The sequence below is a fragment of the Pecten maximus genome, chromosome 1, assembly GCF_902652985.1.
Source record: "Pecten maximus chromosome 1, xPecMax1.1, whole genome shotgun sequence".
In the NCBI taxonomy this organism is placed as follows: domain Eukaryota; kingdom Metazoa; phylum Mollusca; class Bivalvia; order Pectinida; family Pectinidae; genus Pecten; species Pecten maximus.
The window spans coordinates 44,798,881-44,821,106 of record NC_047015.1 but is presented as its reverse complement, the minus strand read 5'-3'; the positions used below and the strand labels follow the sequence as shown (position 1 = coordinate 44,821,106).

Below are 22,226 nucleotides of genomic sequence, written 5' to 3'. Positions count from 1 at the left end.
ACTATACAGCTACTGCCTTTTGAGTGAGTTTTTCAAAAATATAATCGGAATGATATATAAAGTAACTTTACTTGATATGAACAATATCAAATAATACTAACCAATTTGACGTAATTTGTATTTCATGACATTTTATATTTCAAATCAAAGATCAATATGAAACGTTTCTTGGTTACTGACACTCTGCCAATGATGGCTCTAGATCATATTTGTATATTTAAAGAGGATTTAAATTTTGATTCTTACTTCAAAAGCTTTCTGAAATACAGCATTATTTATTTATTAAAAAAAAAAAACTTTTGTAGCTGTAGTCAACTTGGAGTGATTGCATATGCCTATACATATATAACAAGTGTTTTTTTTGTGAAAATTTCCCAAAATTTTGATTATATAATTGTGTGCAAGTAACAACATAATATTCTGTTTCCATGGATGGGATCGTTTTTATAATTTAGGAGATAATATAACCATATGGAATAATAGATTGTCTGCAAATTTCTTCCATTGAGACAGCATTACTTAAAAGTTTCCTTTTAATATATATATATGTTGCTCCTGAATTAAAATTTTACCAGTAATGATATATTGTTCCGGTTACAATTTTCAACCAATTTATCTCATAAGAATATAATGAAACTAAAACTTTGAAATTCAAACATAAAAGTTGATGTTCTCATACCATTAATGGTATATAACAGTAAAAAGATTAAAGCTAAAAGATGGAATTTGTAATTCTGTAACAACAGTATAATACAACATTTAAACCTTAATTGACTGTACTTTATGAAATTATGCACGCATGTGTATTAGTTTCTCTCAAGGAGGAAAAATGAATTATATTTCTACTACGGAAGTAGAATATGAGGCAATTAACAAAAGGATATAAACCCACATAAAACAAGGGCCCAATGGGCCCGAATCTCTCACCTGCAATGCAGTGATCTTTTCATATATAGATCCTGCAGTTATTTGAAAGCATGCTACAGGACAAATATAATGTCTCTCGGCACTTTGGCTATTCAGAAGTTATTTAAAGATTTAAGCATACTTGATTGACGTGACCTTGAATGTGAGTCAGGGTCATTCATTTGAACAAACTTGGTAGCCCTTCACCCCAGCATGCTACAGACCCAATATCAACTCCCAGCTGGGACTCTTGGTTATTGAGCAGAAGTCATTTAAAGATTTTAGCCTTTTTGACTCCTGTGACCTTGAATGAAGGTCAAGGTCATTCATTTGAACAAACTTGGTAGCACTTCACGCAAGCATGCTACAGGCCAAATATTAGGTATCTGGGGCTCTTGGTTATTTAGAGGAAGTCGTTTAAAGATTTTAGCCTTTTTGACTTCTGTGACCTTGAATGAAGGTCAAGGTCATTCATTTGAACAAACTTTGTAGCCCTTCACCCTAGCATGCTACAGACCCAATATCAACTCCCTGGGACTCTTGGTTATTGAGAAGAAGTCGTTTAAAGATTTTAGCCTTTTTGACCCATGTGACCTTGAATGAAGGTTAAGGTCATTCATTTGAACAAACTTTGTAGCCCTTCACCCTAGTATGTTACAGACCCAATATCAACTCCCTGGGACTCTTGGTTATTGAGAAAAAGTCGTTTAAAGATTTTAGCCTTTTTGACCCCTGTGACCTTGAATGAAGGTCAACTTTATTCATTTGAACAAACTTGGTAGCCCTTCACCCCAGCATGCTACTTACCCAATATCAAGTCCTTGGGTCTTTTGGTTATTTAGAAGAAGTTGTTTAAATTTTGTTTAGCATATTTGACCCCTGTGACCTTGAATGAAGTCAAGGTCATTCATTTGAACAAACTTAGTAGCCCTTCACCCCAGCATGCTACAGACCCAATATCAACTCCTTGGGACTCTTGGTTATTGAGAAAAAGTCGTTTAAAGATTTAAGCCTTTTTGACCCCTGTGACCTTGAATGAAGGTCAACGTTATTCATTTGAACAAACTTGGTAGCCCTTCACCCCAGCATGCTACAGACTCAATATTAGGTCTCTGGGCTTTTTAAATTTGGTTATTGAGAAGAAGTTGCTTGAATGGAAAAGTTGACGCCGGACGGACGGACGGACGACGGACGCCGCGCCATGGCATAAGCTCACTTGCCCTTTGGGCAGGTGAGCTAATAAAACCGGTCTCACAAGACAGGTTGTAATTATATAATGTAGGACTGGGACGATACACCGATGCATCGGTGAATCGCGGTACACTTCAACATGATACAAGTATCGATCCAAAGAAGCCTATTACGATACGGTATCGATCCACTATATTTTTGTGAAAAACAAAACGCATTGCTTCATATTATCATTTGAAATCCATTAAACAAAGCTTTTAAAGTAAAATAATTGTAAAAAAACACAGAAAGATCGAAATTCTTAAAGTGAAAGTACTTGCGAGTCTCGTTTCCGGGAATGGGGCACTATGTTAGGAAGCGTTTGATTGGTCGTTTCACTATGACTGTTTCATGGTTAGCCAATCAAATAGTAGATTACAAAACCATTGCTAGACTAAATGTGTTTATAAATGGACGACTGTGATGAGTTAGTTACGCCGCAAGGCACAAAATCGTCCGTGTGGAAGACGTTCGGTCAGCCTGTTTATAAAAACAAAGATGGCAGTGGCATCAGGAAGACTGACAAAACAAAAACCACATGCAAGGTAGTTCTGAATCTGTGACAATATAGAGCTCCATGTATTACATCATGTATTACATATTAGTTAATGTTTTATTCTTCAAGTCCAGATATGTTGAAATTTTCTTTTATTCTACTAGTCAAGATACAATGCATTTTTATGTTTCCTCAGTTCACTAGTCAATTCATGCAATACTCAAATGATTGAGCCTATGGCAAGAGGTTAAAAGTACTGTTTAAAATGGTTTTGTTACTTGTCGAACTTTGTGTTTAAAATTTGAAAAAAATCACACACTGAAGTTGTTCATTGCTTTGACAATACCATAAATAAAGTATCGTGATACGTATCGGATCGTAGGGGAGGTATCGTGATCTTATCGGATCGTGCAATCACTGTATCGTCCCAGCCCTAATATAATGTACACACAGTAGGACTGGTCTCACAAGACAGGTTGTAATGTACACACAGAAGGACTGGTCTCACAAGACAGGTTGTAATGTACACACAGAAGGACTGGTCTCACAAGACAGGTTGTAATGTACACACAGAAGGACTGGTCTCACAGGACAGGTTATAATGTACACACAGAAGGACTGGTCTCACAAGACAGGTTGTAATGTACACACAGAAGGACTGGTCTCACAAGACAGGTTGTAATGTACACACAGAAGGACTGGTCTCACAAGACAGGTTGTAATGTACACACAGAAGGACTGGTCTCACAAGACAGGTTGTGAAGTATATATACAAAAGCATTGGTCTCACAAGACAGGTTTTAATGTACAGACAAAAAGAAATTCCTCAACAAAATGTAATTAGTATCCTAAATAACAGCTGCAGTTGAATTGGGTGAAACTGGACCCCTGAAGTTTCTTTTATTTTGATTATTTATAGTTACCTCCAAGCAATATTGGCTTTCTCACTGCAAACACATTAAATATTTTAAATGTTATTAGATTCCTACTACAGGAAGACCTCTCACACTGCTGGCTAATTTCCAGCTGATCACATGCTGATGCCAGACCTGTGGATTCCCTGGGCTAGTTAGACCTGCTAGTTAGCCCCTTGGTGCAGTAGATTTTAGAGTTTGGTTAACCCCTACATATATATAATACACACACGGCAAAATTTCATCTAGCTAAATAATATCATAGGTTCAAATACACAATATCTCAGCACATTCTTGAAACAAATTGAGTTACACACACCCAAATAAACTATTTCTTATAGTCTGTCAGCATAAATATATCAAGAGATCCAGGGAAACTGGATAAATCAACAATTTATTACCGAACTTAATATCTTGGATTACACTCTCATATCATAATTAGGACACAATTTTATACTTTATTAACGAAGGCGGTGATTTTGTTTCCTTTTTTTTCTATTTTTGCCAGTTAGGAATTCACTAATTAATAATTCCAAGGGTTGCATTAATTTAGGCATGGTCTGTGCTCCGAGTTAACAAATTGAGAACGAATATAACTCTCAGATTTCGAAGTTGTGATTACTCACACCTTACAACGTTAACAGTGATTAATGTATTCTTACGACCATCCAAATCCCTAGTATTAAAATTTGACTGCACTTTCTCAGGTTAGCTTAGTTTCAGAATAAAAGAAATGGAGGAGAAAAAATCGCCATGACCTAATATCATGTCCACCGTACCACGTATCTGGAGGTATCGGCACAAATAAAACCAAAACGAGAACAGCCCTTGAAGATTTTAAACAGTAGAAATTTTGGAAACCTATAGCTAGCTTCAGGAGATGATTATGACTAGTAAGTACATGTATATGTCTCATCTGTCCCGCATTGTCAATAGAGAAAATTTTAAGCAAACTCCAAAATTCACAAAAAAATTATATATATCAAGACATGTGTAAAAAAAATATTGATAAATTGCAAAAAAAAATAAAAATAAACAAATCATGTATTGCAAAATTACTTTTCTCAAAATTCACCTAAATTTGTCACTAGACCTCCAAAATCACACAAAGTGATCAGGAAAATACATCTGATATATATGATAGAATTCATTATTCCAGTTTGGCTAAATGGAAAGCAATGAAGATTTTATACCAATTTCTCAAAATCTAAAGATTTTAACCCAAAAATTAGAGCAAAAAAAACAAAATTCATGTAAACTGTAGGGTGTGTTGATATGTACAATTAAATACAAATACATTCCAGGTTTGGTTGAAATAACATTGATACTTTTGAGAAACTGATCACCTAAACACAAAACTTTAAAAGTCCAGATTCCCAGCACCCCTGGCTAAATTCCAGAATTACTGGACCATGAATTCTGGATGATATTCTGCAAATGAAGGTTGTGTTGAGATGTCAACTATGTGATCTAACTATATACCAAGTTTGGTTTAAAGTTTGGGCAACAAATCTAAATGCTAAACTTACAAGTGAAGCGATGATGCCCCTGCTGTCGGAAAAGTAACACCATGGTCTTGCTTCGCAACTTCATTGCAGGCGAGACAAAACTTCAAAGTTTATACTTACCCTTATCCTAAATTAATTCTCCCTCCCCCCCCCCATACTGTATTTATCCTCAAATAAGCCCCCTCCCCTAGTGTTAAAGTTTCATACTGTATTTATCCTCAAATAAGCCCCCTCCCCTAGTGTCAAAGTTTCATACTGTATTTATCCTTAAATAAGCCCTCTCCCCTAGCTAGTGTCAAAGTTTCACACTGTATTTATCCCCAAATAAGCCCCTTCCCCTAGTGTTAAAGTTTCACACTGTAATTATCCCCAAATAAGCCCCCTCCCCTAGTGTTAAAGTTTCATACTGTAATTATCCCCAAATAAGCCCCCTCCCCTAGTGTTAAAGTTTCATACTGTATTTATCCTCAAATAAGCCCCCTCCCCTAGTGTTAAAGTTTCATACTGTATTTATCCTCAAATAAGCCCCCTCCCCTAGTGTCAAAGTTTCATACTGTATTTATCCTCAAATAAGCCCTCTCCCCTAGTGTCAAAGTTTCATACTGTATTTATCCTCAAATAAGCCCCCTCCCCTAGTGTTAAAGTTTCATACTGTATTTATCCTCAAATAAGCCCCCTCCCCTAGTGTCAAAGTTTCATACTGTATTTATCCCCAAATAAGCCCCCTCCCCTAGTGTTAAAGTTTCATACTGTATTTATCCTCAAATAAGCCCCCTCCCCTAGTGTTAAAGTTTCATACTGTATTTATCCTCAAATAAGCCCCCTCCCCCAGTGTTGAAGTTTGATATCATATATATTGATATATGTACCCTCAAATAAGCTCCCTCCCCTAGTGTTAAAGTTTCAAACCATGTTGTCCTCAAATGAGCCCGCTTAGTATATATATACACCCCGGTAAGCATAATCAGTACCCTTTTAGGTGTTTTAATGCATGTGTATTTATGATCAATTAAATCAACAAAAAATCTGTATTTGATGGCCACATCATACAATTACAAGAAACTGCTTTACAAAATACCAAATGATTAGTAAACTTATTAACGTACATTTTCTTATGTTTGACTTCAGTAAAGAAAGCTGTCTTACCTCTACATCAACAGGTGTCATTCTGGTACCAGTAATCCCGACAAAGATATCATCGACGTCAATCTGGATGAAACCGTTCCAACGGAAGACTAAGTTTACCATGAGACAGATAGGAAAGTACATCCAGTAAGACCGGAATGTGTAACCAGAAGTCCAGTCCATTACCAAAGAACACTTTCTGTATACCATCAAATGTGCCTCGGTCCTGTAACACACTGACCAGTGTCCTGTTGTCCACCTGGTATCCGGCATCCAGGAAAGGTGGGGGTGCTGCTTTCGCATACGCCAAAGGTTCATACGTCGAGTGATTGAATTCAAAGACAGTCCAATCGTCTTGTTGAAGAGTTCCCTCCCAAATCTCTCCAGGACGCGTTATTCTCCAAATGTCACTAAATAAATTCAGTGTATAGTCTTTTAAAGCCATATTGTACCTCAATAATAAAGGAAACCCAGGCACTTTTTCTCTATCTATTCCATACTCATCTACAGAATGAACAAATATAATCATGCCGACTTTGTAATCGCGACAATATTTGTCGAGAAGTTGTCTATTCCAGTTGTCCATATTCACATATGCCTCTAAGTTTTCTAAAATGATCACACCAAATTTACTTTTGTCAAAGTGTGTCAATGTTGGCAGGTTTCTGCCTGTGTTTTCAATTTTATATTCGATCCTAGCTGCCTCTAACACAGTAATGATATGCTTTGCGAGACTGGTGTACGGAGATTCCACAAGTACTAACACACGTTTAGATACATGTCTACTATCACGAGAGTTATGGTTCTTGGGCTTGACTAATGATTTATGAGAATGATCAAATCGACAAGTAATGGATGGCTGAGGTGGGTTCACTTTTCGACGACTACTTCCGATGATCTTTAATTGATAAGACAGAATTATAACCAAGATTATTACTATAAATACCCCTATAGACAATAACTTTCGTATTGAACGTGGCCATGATCGCAAACTGTATGATGGCCAGCGATGGAACATCATTTTCAAACGTTCAACGTTTCTTCGACACAACATTTTCAGGTCTGACTCTTCAAACCTGATATAAATGCCAGGTTTGAAATTGACTTTCTCTTTTAATCTTCATCCATAATCCATCATTCCAGAATTGGAAGTATCCAGTGGGAAAAGGACTTCATATGTTTTCTGTCACAATAACAACCTCATCAAGTCTCTGTTTCCAGCGTCTTCACTCTACAAACGAAAAGAACATACACCATAATTTTTTTTTCTTTTTACATATTTACATTCATTAAGAAATTTCTGATATGAAAAAGTTGTACGTGTTCAACACATTAATTTGATTAGCTCAAATGTGGCGAGTCAAGTTTGAAGATAGTTTCTTTCTTATCCCCAAAACACTAGATAAAACAAAGTATCAATTCCGATCATACTGGAGAGAATACAGCTTGGCATTAATCCATGTACTACCTGAATGTGTAATTCAGAAACCAGTTGGTGCATTAATGGAAATTATTTTCTTTTACTTACCCTGGACAGGGATATCCAGGATTTTACCTGTGTGAGATTTTCTTATCTCACCCTAGGGTTGTACCTGTGTGAGATTTTCTTATCTCACCCTAGGGTTGAGACAGGCTACACATTCTCTTTACACGTTCTCAACAATTGCATGACGTCACAGCAACATTACAATGACGTCATGTCGACAATCCAATCACGTCATGTCAACATCATTTTGCATGATCGTGTAACAGCAATATTAGATACATAAGAGGGTAAACAGGGTTAAGAGAAAAATAATCATTCACCCCCTTAGAAATGAGACATGGGGATCTCAACACTCGGCATAGGATTCTTAAGCTGCCAAACACTCAACAAGCCTCGTGTTTGCATTTGGCAGATTAAGAATCTTCCCCCTTGGGTTGGGATCCCACTTGTTACAATATATCTGACTACCAGACTGCCCAACTATCTGTAAATACAAAGCCACTGTTTTAGGGAATATTTTTTTAGGGGACAGACTTTCCCACTATCCAATGAAAATCTAAGGATACAGACCATCCAACTATCTATCAAAAGTGTAAGGATACAGACCATCCAACTATCTATCAAAAGTGTAAGGATACAGACCATCCAACGATCTATCAAAAGTGTAAGGATACAGACCATCCAACGATCTATCAAAAGTGTAAGGATACAGACCATCCAACTATCTATCGAAAGTGTAAGGATACAGACCATCCAACTATCTATCGAAAGTGTAAGGATACAGACCATCCAACTATCTATCGAAAGTGTAAGGATACAGACCATCCAACTATCTATCGAAAGTGTAAGGATACAGACCATCCAACTATCTATCGAAAGTGTAAGGATACAGACCATCCAACTATCTATCGAAAGTGTAAGGATACAGACCATCCAACTATCTATCAAAAGTGTAAGGATACAGACCATCCAACTATCTATCGAAAGCCTAAAGGGTCAAAGACTTTCCCTCAATAGCTATCAAGTGAAAATCCAAGGGGAACAACTTTCCCACTATCCAGTAAAAGTCGGAGGGGACAGACTGTATATGTCCCACTATCTATATATAGGAACAGTCAGAACAGATTATCTCACTATCACTACCCATCCACAGATTTTTTCCACTAACCACCACAACAAATTCACTTTCTGAACATACAACATTACGTGAATCTGATATGTTAAGATATTTCCATATCCACGCAAAGGGCCAATCATGCGTCCTCCCAAAGTGACAGTGTGACGCCAACATGAATGCTTTTCTTCCTTGTACATGCAGTTACTATAGCAACCCTAAATATTTTTTCTTGTGAGGAAGCAACTCTTATGCTGAACGTTTTTTCTTTTTTTAAAGCAGTGATATGGTGATTTCTACATGATACATGATCACGACTACACAATGCACTAATTGCTCCCAACACAATGTTTCATATCTTCAATTAGTCAGGAAATTGTCTTTTATTAGTGATTAGAAAATTGGCTCTGCTTACAAATTTTTGCAATAGCCCTACAAGGCCCCATACAACAATGCACATAGTGCCACAATACCCAATACACAATTCAAAAAAAAAAAAATCAATATATTTTCTTGGGATTATACTAGTACTGCACACCCAGCAAGACTTTCACGTGTAAAGTATTATTGTGTAAATTGCACTATGAGCATGAATTCAAATTAATTAAGCCTAAATTACCCATATAATTCATAGACAAGAAGGCCGGCAAGAAGATAAGGCAACAGTGAAACTCCATAGAGTCCTTGTTTTACCGGTACCATGCGATGTGGAAACATTATTTCCTTACACATGAAAGGAATGTACTTTAATATAAGACCACAGGGACTAAAGTGCCACAAATTCCCAACCCCGCGGTCCATTTCTATATTTTCTATGAACACCATGATTAACATGGACCATGGGGTTGGGAATCGTGCCAAATCTCTGTGTCGAAGACTGAGAGGATTTGATCAGACTACTGTAAAATTCCAATTTAAATTACTACAGCAATATAGAATTAGCTCTTTGTATTGCATATCAATTTTCAGGTGATTCCCCAACAACAGCCATTTTATAACATACAACATTTATTTCTAGTTCTTAATGTTCCATCTGCATCCATATACAATATTGTACAGGCTACTACCGGTAAATTATGTCATATCACTATGGTAATGGGAAAAGACACTTCATTGTCAGGAACAGCAATATTGGGAGGAACAGAACACCTTGGTATTGGTAAATCAAGGGTGATAATACAATATTGTATAGGCTACTACCGGTAAATTATGTCATATCACTATGGTAACTGGAAAAGATACTTCATTGTCAGGAACAGCAATATTGGGAGGAAACAGAACACCTTGGTATTGATATAAATTGTGGGTGATAATACAATATTATCAAAAGGGAAATGTGGACACTATTATCACAAACAACACATGATGGAGAAGATTGATTTGGGTGATTTCATTCTGGTTAACATACATCAAACAAAAACAAGGGGTGGCGTGATTGGGCTTTGATGTCCTCTACGTACACATAACAAGAAATAAAATCACATGGCAAAAGGTGACATGAAATTATCACATATCTTGTACACATATATATATGTATATATTATGGGTACTATATTTAGATTTCCTTGCAGCATATTTACACCATAAATTTTTGCCTGAGGTGAGTACATTGCCATTGGTCTGATGCTCATCAGTGATTATTTGATGAGCTATTGAATTGCAGCCCCTTGAATCAGGATATGTTGGTGTTGCAATTTTTGCGCTTTTTTGTCAAAGCAGGCTGGTTTTATATTGGTGTATCTAAAGCTGGTTTTATATTGGTGTATCTAAATTTGGCATCTCCATAAACTCCACATACTTAGAGATCTTCCGTACAATTGACCAACCCCTTTTATATAAAATACAAACAACAGGAATAACTTAAGATAGGAAAGAACCAACACTCCAATTGTTTCAAACAGTGGTAATTCTTCTAGGATGGATACCTGACGGACGGTAATTAGTAGAGATCTGAGCATGTGGTGAACATAATGCAACAAATAAAGGCTTCTCAACATCCAAGAAACGTTATCTTCTTTAAAATACATACAAGTTATTTATTCTGATATATCTATATTATATACATAGTAATTGATATAGCTAGTGCCATTGTTAGCTAATGAACAAAGAATCGATTGAAACCATGCATGGTAACTTGTAGTGTTATAATTCAAGAAATTAGCAAGAAATACCTATATATATTTAAAGTCTTTATATGTATGATCATACCTTTATTGATGAATGACAAAACAACATAATTTAATACGAAATTGCTGATAAAAATTCCTAGTTAATTGTTTTTACAGAAATAAACCACATTATCTAATCACCAAGTAGAAAACGGTATGTCCGGAATATACCAACGACGTTATAATTCAATGTGTTAAATTTTGGCACTTTTAATGCCAGGCGTCAAAAAAACACAAAATATAACCACAGCCAATTGCAAGATATCTCAATTTACAGCACTTCAGGTTTTTTGTAAATTTTGTAAATGTAAATTTGTTCATCGTATAAAACAACAAGAAAGTTAAACACCCAAGATCAAGATAAGGATTCCCGAGACATAAATCTTGTGAATTCCTGCAATATTTTGTTATAAGTATTGTTTTCTATATGCTACTGCGCATTCTATCTAACATTCTTAGAACAGTCACGATCAACAGCCAACTATATGCATACATCAGAATGAACATCTTTGCCATTTGAAATATAGAATCCCTCCAGGACTAATAGAATGAGAAGAATGTGAAATATTTGCCAGTACAAGACAATTGCACCTATTAGAACATGAAAGTTTAACACTGAAATACACTATGTGACACAGGTGTACATATTCCCTGCCTTACACGACTAGCGTCCCTAGTTTATCATATCTATCATATTATCCTGGAGCTGAGAGTAACACATTTATATCATCATCATTTTGTATTCTGGGGATACGTTTGGGAATTTCCTAGTTTCCGGACCATACGTTTGGGAATTTCCTAGTTTCCGGACCATATATAACTTCATATATAGTTTCTTATTAAATTAATAGGTACATTTCTTCATTCATGGATTGCAATTTAAAGTAACTTCTCATAACCAGAATTTCAACAGATTAGGTAGCACAAATATGAATTGGGGATTCCTAATTATCTTGTCATGAAGATATTAAAACTGCAAATGACAAATGATAATTTGTGTAATTCTATCTGTTAAAAAAAGATTACATAACAGTATATGTGAATTAAGTGATATAAGAATCTTGATCTCAAAGGTGACATTTTTAGGATTTAATCCAGATTTGAACATTGTCAGTTTTCCTTAGTTTTAAATGAAATAAAAGTGTGATTTATACATCTTAACTCGTATATATACAGACCTTTTTTTATCAAATTTTGACTAACTTCCAAAAGAACACTCCGATTTTACCGACTTAATATTTTTTATACTAAAATCTAAGATAACAGGAATATAGCCATTTTCTGAGGTTTTTTTTTTGTCAATTCCTAACTTTGACAAGGAATTCCGTGTTGGACATAAACAGAATATATATAGCTTGGTTATTTGTGTGATAGCAGATATAAGCCATTGTAACAGAAACACTGTTTCTTGGTTATATAAATGTAAAACATTTATTTAAATTTACCAGAGCTAGCTCATAGGGTGTTTCTACTTGTGTGGGGTTTTTTTTAAGATCACGATTTAAAATCCAAACTGCTTAAATCAAACATGACAATGCATGTGTTGTACATGTGTTTTAACACAGAAGGTTGTGTTCCCATATCAAGTATGATTAGAGCAAATTTCGAGGATGGATTTTTCTGTAATTTGAATGTCAGTTATCTGTGATCTTCTGCGACAGGTATACCCTGAACAGAGGCTAAAGGGCTTTAAGGTTATTCCCCATGCTACAGGCAGCAATGCCTCGTCCTATTTGAGCAGGTTACATATGCTGGTAATACGATCAATATCTGGGATACACTGCTCACGAAATCGTCACTCACGCCCAACAAGGTGCAGCCCCAGTAAACAATACTTATGATCAGGGTATCATTAACTTAAAAGCTTTTATTTTTAAGAACTGACTAAAATATCTTTGTTACGGGCTACAAAAAATAAAACTATTCATCTTAACATGTACACATGAAAAATATCATTTCTTTTGATTATTTTAACCTGCATTACAGTACATACGAATACTATATCATGCATTTAAATGGATATGTGTGACAAATTTTATAGTATAAGTCTGCAGGCAGATTTTATAAAATTCTACATACCATATTCAAATTTTTCTCTTTCCATGTAACATAAAATTGACTAGCCCGGGGAAGAATGTTGAATCGTATACACCTGTTTGACAAAGCTTACTTTTTGTTTTCTGTATGGTTAGAGTTATGTAGCACGTCTATACACATATATATTTTTTGATATACATTGTACGTAACGCCATGGATTGTCAATTACTATTCGGTCAGTTCGAACATAATTAAATATTGATGAACCTGTTCGAATTCTACGAAATTATAGTTCAGAAAATAAGCCTGAGCTGGAATTATTCAGGTCGATATTGGCAAAAATCTCCGTGAAGTATAAATCAAGGCACAAACATGTAGGCAACATGTACCTGGCATATCTAATGTAAGACCGATACATAACAATGACATGCTGAACAATAGCACATTTATAAATTGGTAAAATGAGAGTATTTCATTTAATTCATTTCCTGATACAGTAATTATGATCGTTATTGCGAAATAAGAGGTATTGTGTAGGCACATGTTTCATTTGTGACACAAAATTAAAGTTAGACTATATGCTACCTTAAGCTTGTAATTATATAATCAGAGATCTAAATATTGCGTCTGTGTGTGGTTATATGTTTTATTTGAATCAGAAAATATTGTATATAGGTTTTGCAATGAATGGATCATTTATTTAATTAAAAAATTATATAGTCTACATAACCTGTAATGTTTACGAAATTGCTACTGTTAATATACATGTATGTCCATATTTACTTGTACTAGAGTAGGTCAAAACATGCCTGCTTTTAAATTTAAAGTATATAATAAATGGTTGTCTGCATATATATATATATATATATATATATATCCCTTACATCATTTTTCCTGATCTGCATTGTAATGAGATAACCATATTGAAATTATCTGTTTGGAAAGTATATATATGTTTCTAGAAAGGTACTGTAAATTGGGATATTTCACGTCTGGGAAATTTTGTACATTTTGGTAAGTGAATTCGAAAGGGGGATGCGTTTAAATCAAAATTTGGAGCTTGCTTCATCCATATGTGTCAGACATTTTAAAATCTGTCTGCCAAACATATTGGTAGCTCTTTCTTTGATTACAATGCCATTTGTGGGCAGTGTATTTACACAAATGATCTATATTTAAACACATGCCATATATATCTATAATGAAACTTGCATGCACAAAATTTAGTTTTAGCACATCAGGTTCCAACAAACATAATGAAAGGCTAAGTAGGAGCATAAAGGAATCCAGGTGTGTCATGAATTGTGACAATCAGGTATGATGAGTTTCAACAATGCAAACAATAGATCTGATCATTCATACAGATGCAATAATGGTGACAATCATTTTCAGTTGAAATATAAAAAAAAAAGTTATTGAATAAAAACTGTCACTGTAGCATTTTAAGTCCACTTCATTGAAAAGACTTGTCAGTGTATTTCACTTAAAAGCACACGCCCATTACCAATTCAATGGGAATGCAATTTAATTTCTACTGCAAACAAAAGTACTAAATAAATGAAAATGTCATGGTGGCAATTATCTGGGACCCAGATCCATAAATGACTGTGACAATTACATGCTGATAGATCTATCTTTATACTGAAGTAGCACACCTTTGTTCAATTTTCACTACTGGTCCTAACAAATGAAAAATATGTGTGTTAAAAATAAGGCTTATAATTATAATAAGCACACACACTATATATATATATATATATATACGGTATATATTTACAGCAGGCTAAGCATGTTTTCCTTTCTAAAAATGACAGCGTAAATATATAATGTACATTGTGTTCAAGACAATTACAACAACTAGGAATAATATTGCAAGTCAAGAATATTTCAACTGAATCTCAAACAATGACTTATTATATTTGTACATTCACACATTCATGGTAGGTAAAATACATACTATACATGTGTGAGCTGATACAACTGATCTACATATATTGTTAAACAGTTGACATATAAAAATGAGAATTTACAAGCATATAGACAAAACAGTAATTTCAACCCCAAAACAATAAAACAGGGATAAAGTGTGAACACCATCCCTGTAAAAATTACAAGAATATTGAATATATCTAGATCTGGAAGGGTAAGCATCATCGGCTACATCAGCTTCACCGGCAATTTAAATCTAGGTAAATTCCTGTTAATGTCACATCACCAAAATAAGAACCAGGGTCAAGATATGACATACAACTTGGTGACATTCTATAGTCACACAGCTGGTGACAGCCTATAGTCACACAACTGGTCACAGCCTATAGTCACACAGCTGGTCACAGCCTATAGTCACACAGCTGGTGACAGCTTATAGTCACACAACTGGTGACAGCCTATAGTCACACAACTGGTGACAGCTTATAGTCATACAACTGGTGATAGCCTATAGTCACACAACTGGTGAGAGCTTATAGTCACACAACTGGTGACAGAGCCTATAGTCACACAACTGGTGATAGAGCCTATAGTCACACAACTGGTGATAGCCTATAGTCACACAACTGGTGACAGCTTATAGTCACACAACTGGTGACTCAGCCTATAGTCATACAACTGGTGACAGCTTATAGTCACACAACTCGTGACAGCCTATAGTCACACAGCTGGCAAGAGCCTATAGTCACACAGCTGGCGATAGCCTATATAGTCACATAACTGGTGACAGTCTATAGTCACACAACTCGTGACAGCCTATAGTCACACAGCTAGAGACAGCCTATAGTCACACAGCTAGTGACAGCCTATAGTCACACAACTGGTGACAACCTATAGTCACACAACTGGTGACAGTCTATAGTCATACAACTGGTGACAGTCTATAGTCATACAACTGGTGACAGCTTATAGTCACACAACTGGTAACAGCCTATAGTCACACAACTGGTGACAGCCTAGTCACACAACTCGTGACAACCTATAGTCACACAACTCGTGACAGCCTATAGTCATACAACTGGTGACAGCTTATAGTCACACAACTGGTGACAGTCTATAGCCATACAACTCGTGACAGCCTATAGTCACACAACTCGTGACAGCCTATAGTCACACAACTCGTGACAGCCTATAGTCATACAACTGGTGACAGCTTATAGTCACACAACTGGTGACATTCTATAGTCACACAACTGGTGACAGAGCCTATAGTCACACAACTGGTGATAGAGCTTATAGTCACACAACTGGTGACAGCCTATAGTCACACAACTCGTGACAGCCTATAGTCACACAACTCGTGACAGCCTATAGTCACACAACTCGTGACAGCCTATAGTCACACAACTGGTGACAGAGCTTATAGTCACACAACTGGTGACAGCTTATAGTCACACAACTCGTGACAGCCTATAGCCATACAACTGGTGACAGCCTATAGTCACACAACTGGTGACAGAGCTTATAGTCATACAACTGGTGACAGCTTATAGTCACACAACTCGTGACAGCCTATAGTCACACAACTCGTGACAGAGCCTATAGTCACACAACTCGTGACAGCCTATAGTCACACAACTGGTGACAGAGCCTTTAGTCACACAACTCGTGACAGCTTATAGTCACACAGCTGGTGACAGCCTATAGTCATACAACTGGTGACAGCTTATAGTCACACAACTGGTGACAGCCTATAGTCATACAACTGGTGACAGCTTATAGTCACACAGCTAGTGACAGCCTATAGTCACACAACTGGTGACAGCCTATAGTCACACAGCTGGTGACAGCCTATAGTCACACAACTGGTGACAGCCTATAGTCACACAACTGGTGACAGCCTACAGTCACACATCTCGTGACAGCCTATAGTCACACAACTCGTGACAGTCTATCAGTCACACAACTCGTGACAGAGCCTATAGTCACACAACTCGTGACAGCCTATAGCAGGGGTCGACATTAAGGCTTGTCCGCTTGTCCTGTACCAGACTAAATTGCTGTCGGACAAGTGAAAGTATCAAAACACTTGTCCGACGGGACAAGTGACCAATATTGTCTTCATGTTGTTTATTTATATTATGAAATCAACATTCACAAGACTTCACCTTATATACCTATGATAAAAAAAGAAACGAAAACATGGATAGTGTACATTGGAAGTGACTTGTTCATAACGAAAATAGTTTAATTCAGAACACTAATGCAGATGATAACTAAACTTTCTGTGTTTTTCAAAAATATTCAATCTGTCAGCCCCATTGGTGTCTTTGTATTGAATATGCATATTGAAAAAAAAAGGAATATGAATATAAGAGTACAAGGAAATTGAAAGTGTATTTGAAGGACTAAAGTGGCAACAGATGCAGGCTCGCTATTTATTGCAAGATTTAGCAAATATAGTATTTCAGATATTTATGCACTATTGCATTTCTATAATTATGTTCATGTTTTAGTCAGTTTATTTCTTTTCTTATAAGACTAGTTTAGTTGCTGTAAATCGAAAATAGGCAGTCAGTAGCATTTTTTTTCTTCTTCATTATGTAGCTTGGACAAAACACCAATAAATATCAGTAATATATATAGTTGTCATTGCAATGTTATCATTTTACTGCATGACACACAGACATTGAAAAACATCATTTAACTTAATTGAAAATTTTTAAGTGGGACAAGTGATAATTCCATTCGGACAAGTGAATATAAATGTTGCTTGTCCAAAGGGACAAGTGCAGAAAAAAGTTAATGTCGACCCCTGTATAGTCACACAACTGGCATCTTCGCTAGCCAAGGCTTCTGATTACGTTACACTCCACGAACCCTTGGCGGATATAGTCGTCAGTTCTGGCCCTCTAGCGGAGATTCGAAATTACCACCCTTTATTCATGAAATTTTCGACCAATCAAAATGAGCGTTACCAATGTACTTCATCGGTGATGTTTACAGACACACATGAAGGCTTGTGTCAATTTCGATGAGATGTGTGATCAATGACTTATATAAATTGATCAAACACTGTGAATGTTTCCCTAATGATTGTACGTCTCTGTATATAGCTAAAATGCAATGACATAGTCGACAATGTAGCTCTGTACTGGGTGCCGCAGTTTTTGTTTAATGCGAAAACAAGCCTGAATGTAAAATGCGATTTGATTGGTTGCCCTGGGATTCCAGGGCGCGACGGTTTGAACACGACTATATCCGCCAAGGGTTCGTGGAGTGTAACGTAATCAGAAGCCTTGGCTAGCGAAGATGCACAACTGGTGACAGAGCCTATAGTCACACAACTGGTGACAGTATATAGTCACACAGCTAGTGACAGTCTATAGTCACACAGCTGGTGACAGCCTATAGTCACACAGCAAGTGACAGTCTATACTATAGTCACACAGCTGGCAAGAGCCTATAGTCACACAGCTGGTGATAGCCTATATAGTCACATAACTGGTGACAGTCTATAGTCACACAGCTGGTGACAGCCTATAGTTACACAACTGGTGACAGCTTATAGTCACACAGCTGGTGACAGCCTATAGTCACACAGCTGGTGACAGCCTATAATCACACAGCTAGTGACAGTCTATAGTCACACAACTGGTAACAGCCTATAGTCACACAACTGGTGACAGCCTACAGTCACACATCTCGTGACAGTCTATCAGTCATACAACTGGTGACAGAGCCTATAGTCACAAAACTGGTGACAGCCTATAGTCATACAGCTGGTGACAGCCTATAGTCACACAACTCGTGGCAGTCTATAGTCACACAACTGGTAACAGCCTATAGTCGCACAACTGGTGATCATGACAGCCTATAGTCATACAGCTGGTGACAGAGCCTATAGTCACAAAACTGGTGACAGCCTATAGTCATACAACTCGTGACAGTCTATAGTCACACAACTGGTAACAGCCTATAGTCGCACAACCGGTGATCATGACAGCCTATAGTCATACAACTGGTGACAGCCTATAGTCATACAAAAGCCTACCAGTAGTACTGGTATGTAAATACTGTCACAGCTCTGTCTGACAACTGTTGTACATGTGTTAGGAATCTTGCATAAATTCCATACAAATTCCAGGTATTGCAAAACGATTTTAAACGTCAACTACGACTGTTAACAGGATGATTCTTTTTATTACTGTGTGTTGCCAGTATAGTATCACTAAGCTGTGAGAATCTTTGTATATTTCACTAGCTACCGTATTCAACCTAATAAATGCACTGTGCACTTACAAAAACATGAAAGGTTGCATTGTACAGTAATATTCCTAATTTGTTGCTTTTCTGATTAAAAATACTGTGATTTGAATATATACAGTGTTTAGCTCATAATTAGACTGAGATGACATATTCTCTATCAGCATCACATCAAAGGATCAAAGGGAATAACTGGTATCCCAAGTCTGGTGTCTACCTATATTCTAGTTCTACACAGCTTGTCACACTTTCTGTTACGAGCAGCACATGTCCACAGAAACAACCGATAAGTTTATCATTCTGCAGACACTTAATCAGTCTGCTGTTAATACACATGTTCCATCAACTAAACTACTAACGTGTATATTATTACTTGTGTTCATTCCCAATACATCATTGTATATAAGTGGAAACTGCTTGCCTCGTCACGCTAATGTTATGGTGATATAATGGTATGTCATCAGCATTCCATGCTTCCTGGCTCAGCTTTATTAAATTGATAATGTGTAATTACTGCAGATCATGGGTCAGACTGATTGTCAGATGTGTCAAAATAATGAAAACGCAATTGCAAATTGGTGTAAAATATAATACTTCACCATCTCCTTATCTTGTCTAGGTATTGTCACTGGCCCAGTTAGCCGCTATCAAGTATCGGTCTCAAATACCATCCATTCTCTGCAGACAACTTGACATTTAGAAAGAGTCCAATTGCTGACAGAATATACACCAACTTTCCTGTTGCAGAAACTGATGAATTTTTAAACAAGTCACAATCAGGTCAAATGAAGATTACAAAGCATTAGACAACAGATAATCTAAATGCACGCATTGATATATAATTGATCCTTAATCATAAATACAGTTCTTTCAAAGCATTCTTTGAATATTGAACTTCCATTCTGCAATTTACTATTTCAATTTTCACATAATGTTTATAAATTTCAAAACCTCAATATTCTACATATATAAACAGCTTGCAATTTTCACACTTTCTGTTATGAGCAGCACATGTCCAAAGGAAATTCATAATTCGGCAGACACTTAATCAGTCTGCTGTTAATTATATATAATACCTCTGTAATGTCCATGTTTTAAATTCTTTTAAGCTATATATATATGTAGTAGTAATTAGTACTTGACTAATATTTGTTAATTTGAATGCTTTAATGACAAACTTGCGCAATGCAGTTTCTGTCTAGGAGTATTCCTAGATATGGTTATGATATGTGTGATACATACTTTTGGTATTTCGCTTTACCTATCCATACATTACCATACAGTACATATACCATATCTATGAAGTTGGGCTAAACTGTCTAGCCAAAGTCAATGAAGCAGAAAATATAGGTCCCAGTCATTTGATAGCCTACATTGCATGTATACAATATTTGTACCTGTCTTGTGGCACAGCCTACAATTCTTGTGTTTACTCTGATGACTGGGTCACATTTACTTCATGTCAGATTCAGAATTTCAACAATAAATAGAAATGCCTCGAGACAGAGTCCAGTCTACCCGAATGAAGCATGTACTATTTTAAGTATTGGAATTGAAATCAAACATTTGTTGTTTTGTTGAAACGTATCAAAACTGATAAATTATTCTATTCTTGAGTAAGGTTAAATTGCTCACGGTTTTACTGCAAGTCAGTGAAGTCATTGCTCCAGGCATGTATCACATTCTAACATGTACTGTAGTGTGATGGACCAGTGTACCCACACGTGTACACTACCGGTGGTTTACATTTCAATGACGAATGTCTTGCATTTAATTTATTAGTAGTATACTTACAAATTCGTTAGTCCATATTATTCCGAAAATTCGCCACAAAATAAATAGACATGACAGACGGATTTCTTCCTAAAGGCCACAATAAACAATCAAATCTCAGTCACATTCTGTATCCCACATACCAACAACACACAGTCTATGAGTGTATTTTCCTACAGTGGCTTCAAATGATGACACAAACAAAGCACAAATGGAAAGTCGCTATATATGTCGAATCATGTACGCATGGTAGAACAAAACAATGGACCACGAAAGTGGACTGGTCACTTCTGGTCGAGAAAGATGCAACGACGAAGAGCAGATAAGTAACGTTCGGTGATTTCCACCTTGATCAAGCCTCGAACCTGATGATGTGAATATAAGTTAGCATCTGCTATATCCAACCATCAGATCTGCCACATTTAAAAAGCAATTATACTTACATCTAGCATATGTTATAACGTATCGAAGCGTAGGACTGGAAAATAATCATCCCTTTCACAGGAAATAAATCGTGCGCGCATGCTCAATCGAAATTCATTCGGATACTTTGGTACCTCGGGAGTCTTCCTTCACACTGCAACAAAGAAAAATTATGAATGAAACTTTTTCCACACCTTCTGACCTCAGCGCCTCCCTTCCGAATTCCAATGCTTACTACGCGTTTAATGAACTGGGTATCACTGACTTATCTGTTCTAGGCTTCCTCCCATAACGTCATACGTCGGCGCTTTTTGTCAGATTATGTTAAGGTATTCAATTTCCCCACAGAAAATAATCTGACAAAGGAATAGCGGTTTAGAAAATATTATATAAATGTAGATCTATAAGCACGGGGCTATACATTATTAATATCCATATAAACATGCATGTATACCTATATATATATATAAGTAGTAATAACGACAGTACAGACAAGTAAATTGTCGAATTTTCGAGGCAATCTGCCCCTTTATCAAGACACAGATAAATAACATACGATCACATATATACATAGAACATGGACCAGTTACACAAATATAGTAGGTATAAACAACAAAAAATATCGTATTGTTGTAAAAATGATCCCCCTCGGCCGATACTTAATTCGCCGAGGGCCTATTATGATTAATAAGGAAACATCTTTGGTGGTGTATAGATGCTTAAAGTAAATGAATAAATGAATTCATTTACTTCCTCATTCATTTACTTTTAGCATCTATACACCACCAAAGATGTTTCCTTATTAATCATAATAGGCCCTCGGCGAATTAAGTATCGGCCGAGGGGGATCA

General features: G+C 36.3%; 1 protein-coding gene across 1 annotated transcript in view; it reads right to left on the bottom strand.

Moving 5' to 3' along the window:
* The window catches only part of LOC117334779 (bifunctional heparan sulfate N-deacetylase/N-sulfotransferase-like), a 63,462-nt gene extending 41,977 nt beyond the window's left edge, over positions 1-21,485 (bottom strand). Inside the window, 3 exon segments of the mRNA XM_033894581.1 lie at positions 6,201-6,272; positions 6,274-7,410; positions 21,396-21,485. Coding sequence (XP_033750472.1) covers positions 6,201-6,272; positions 6,274-7,233 — 1,032 coding nt within the window. The 5' untranslated portion in view covers positions 7,234-7,410; positions 21,396-21,485.
* Between the last annotated feature and the right edge of the window lie 741 nt (positions 21,486-22,226).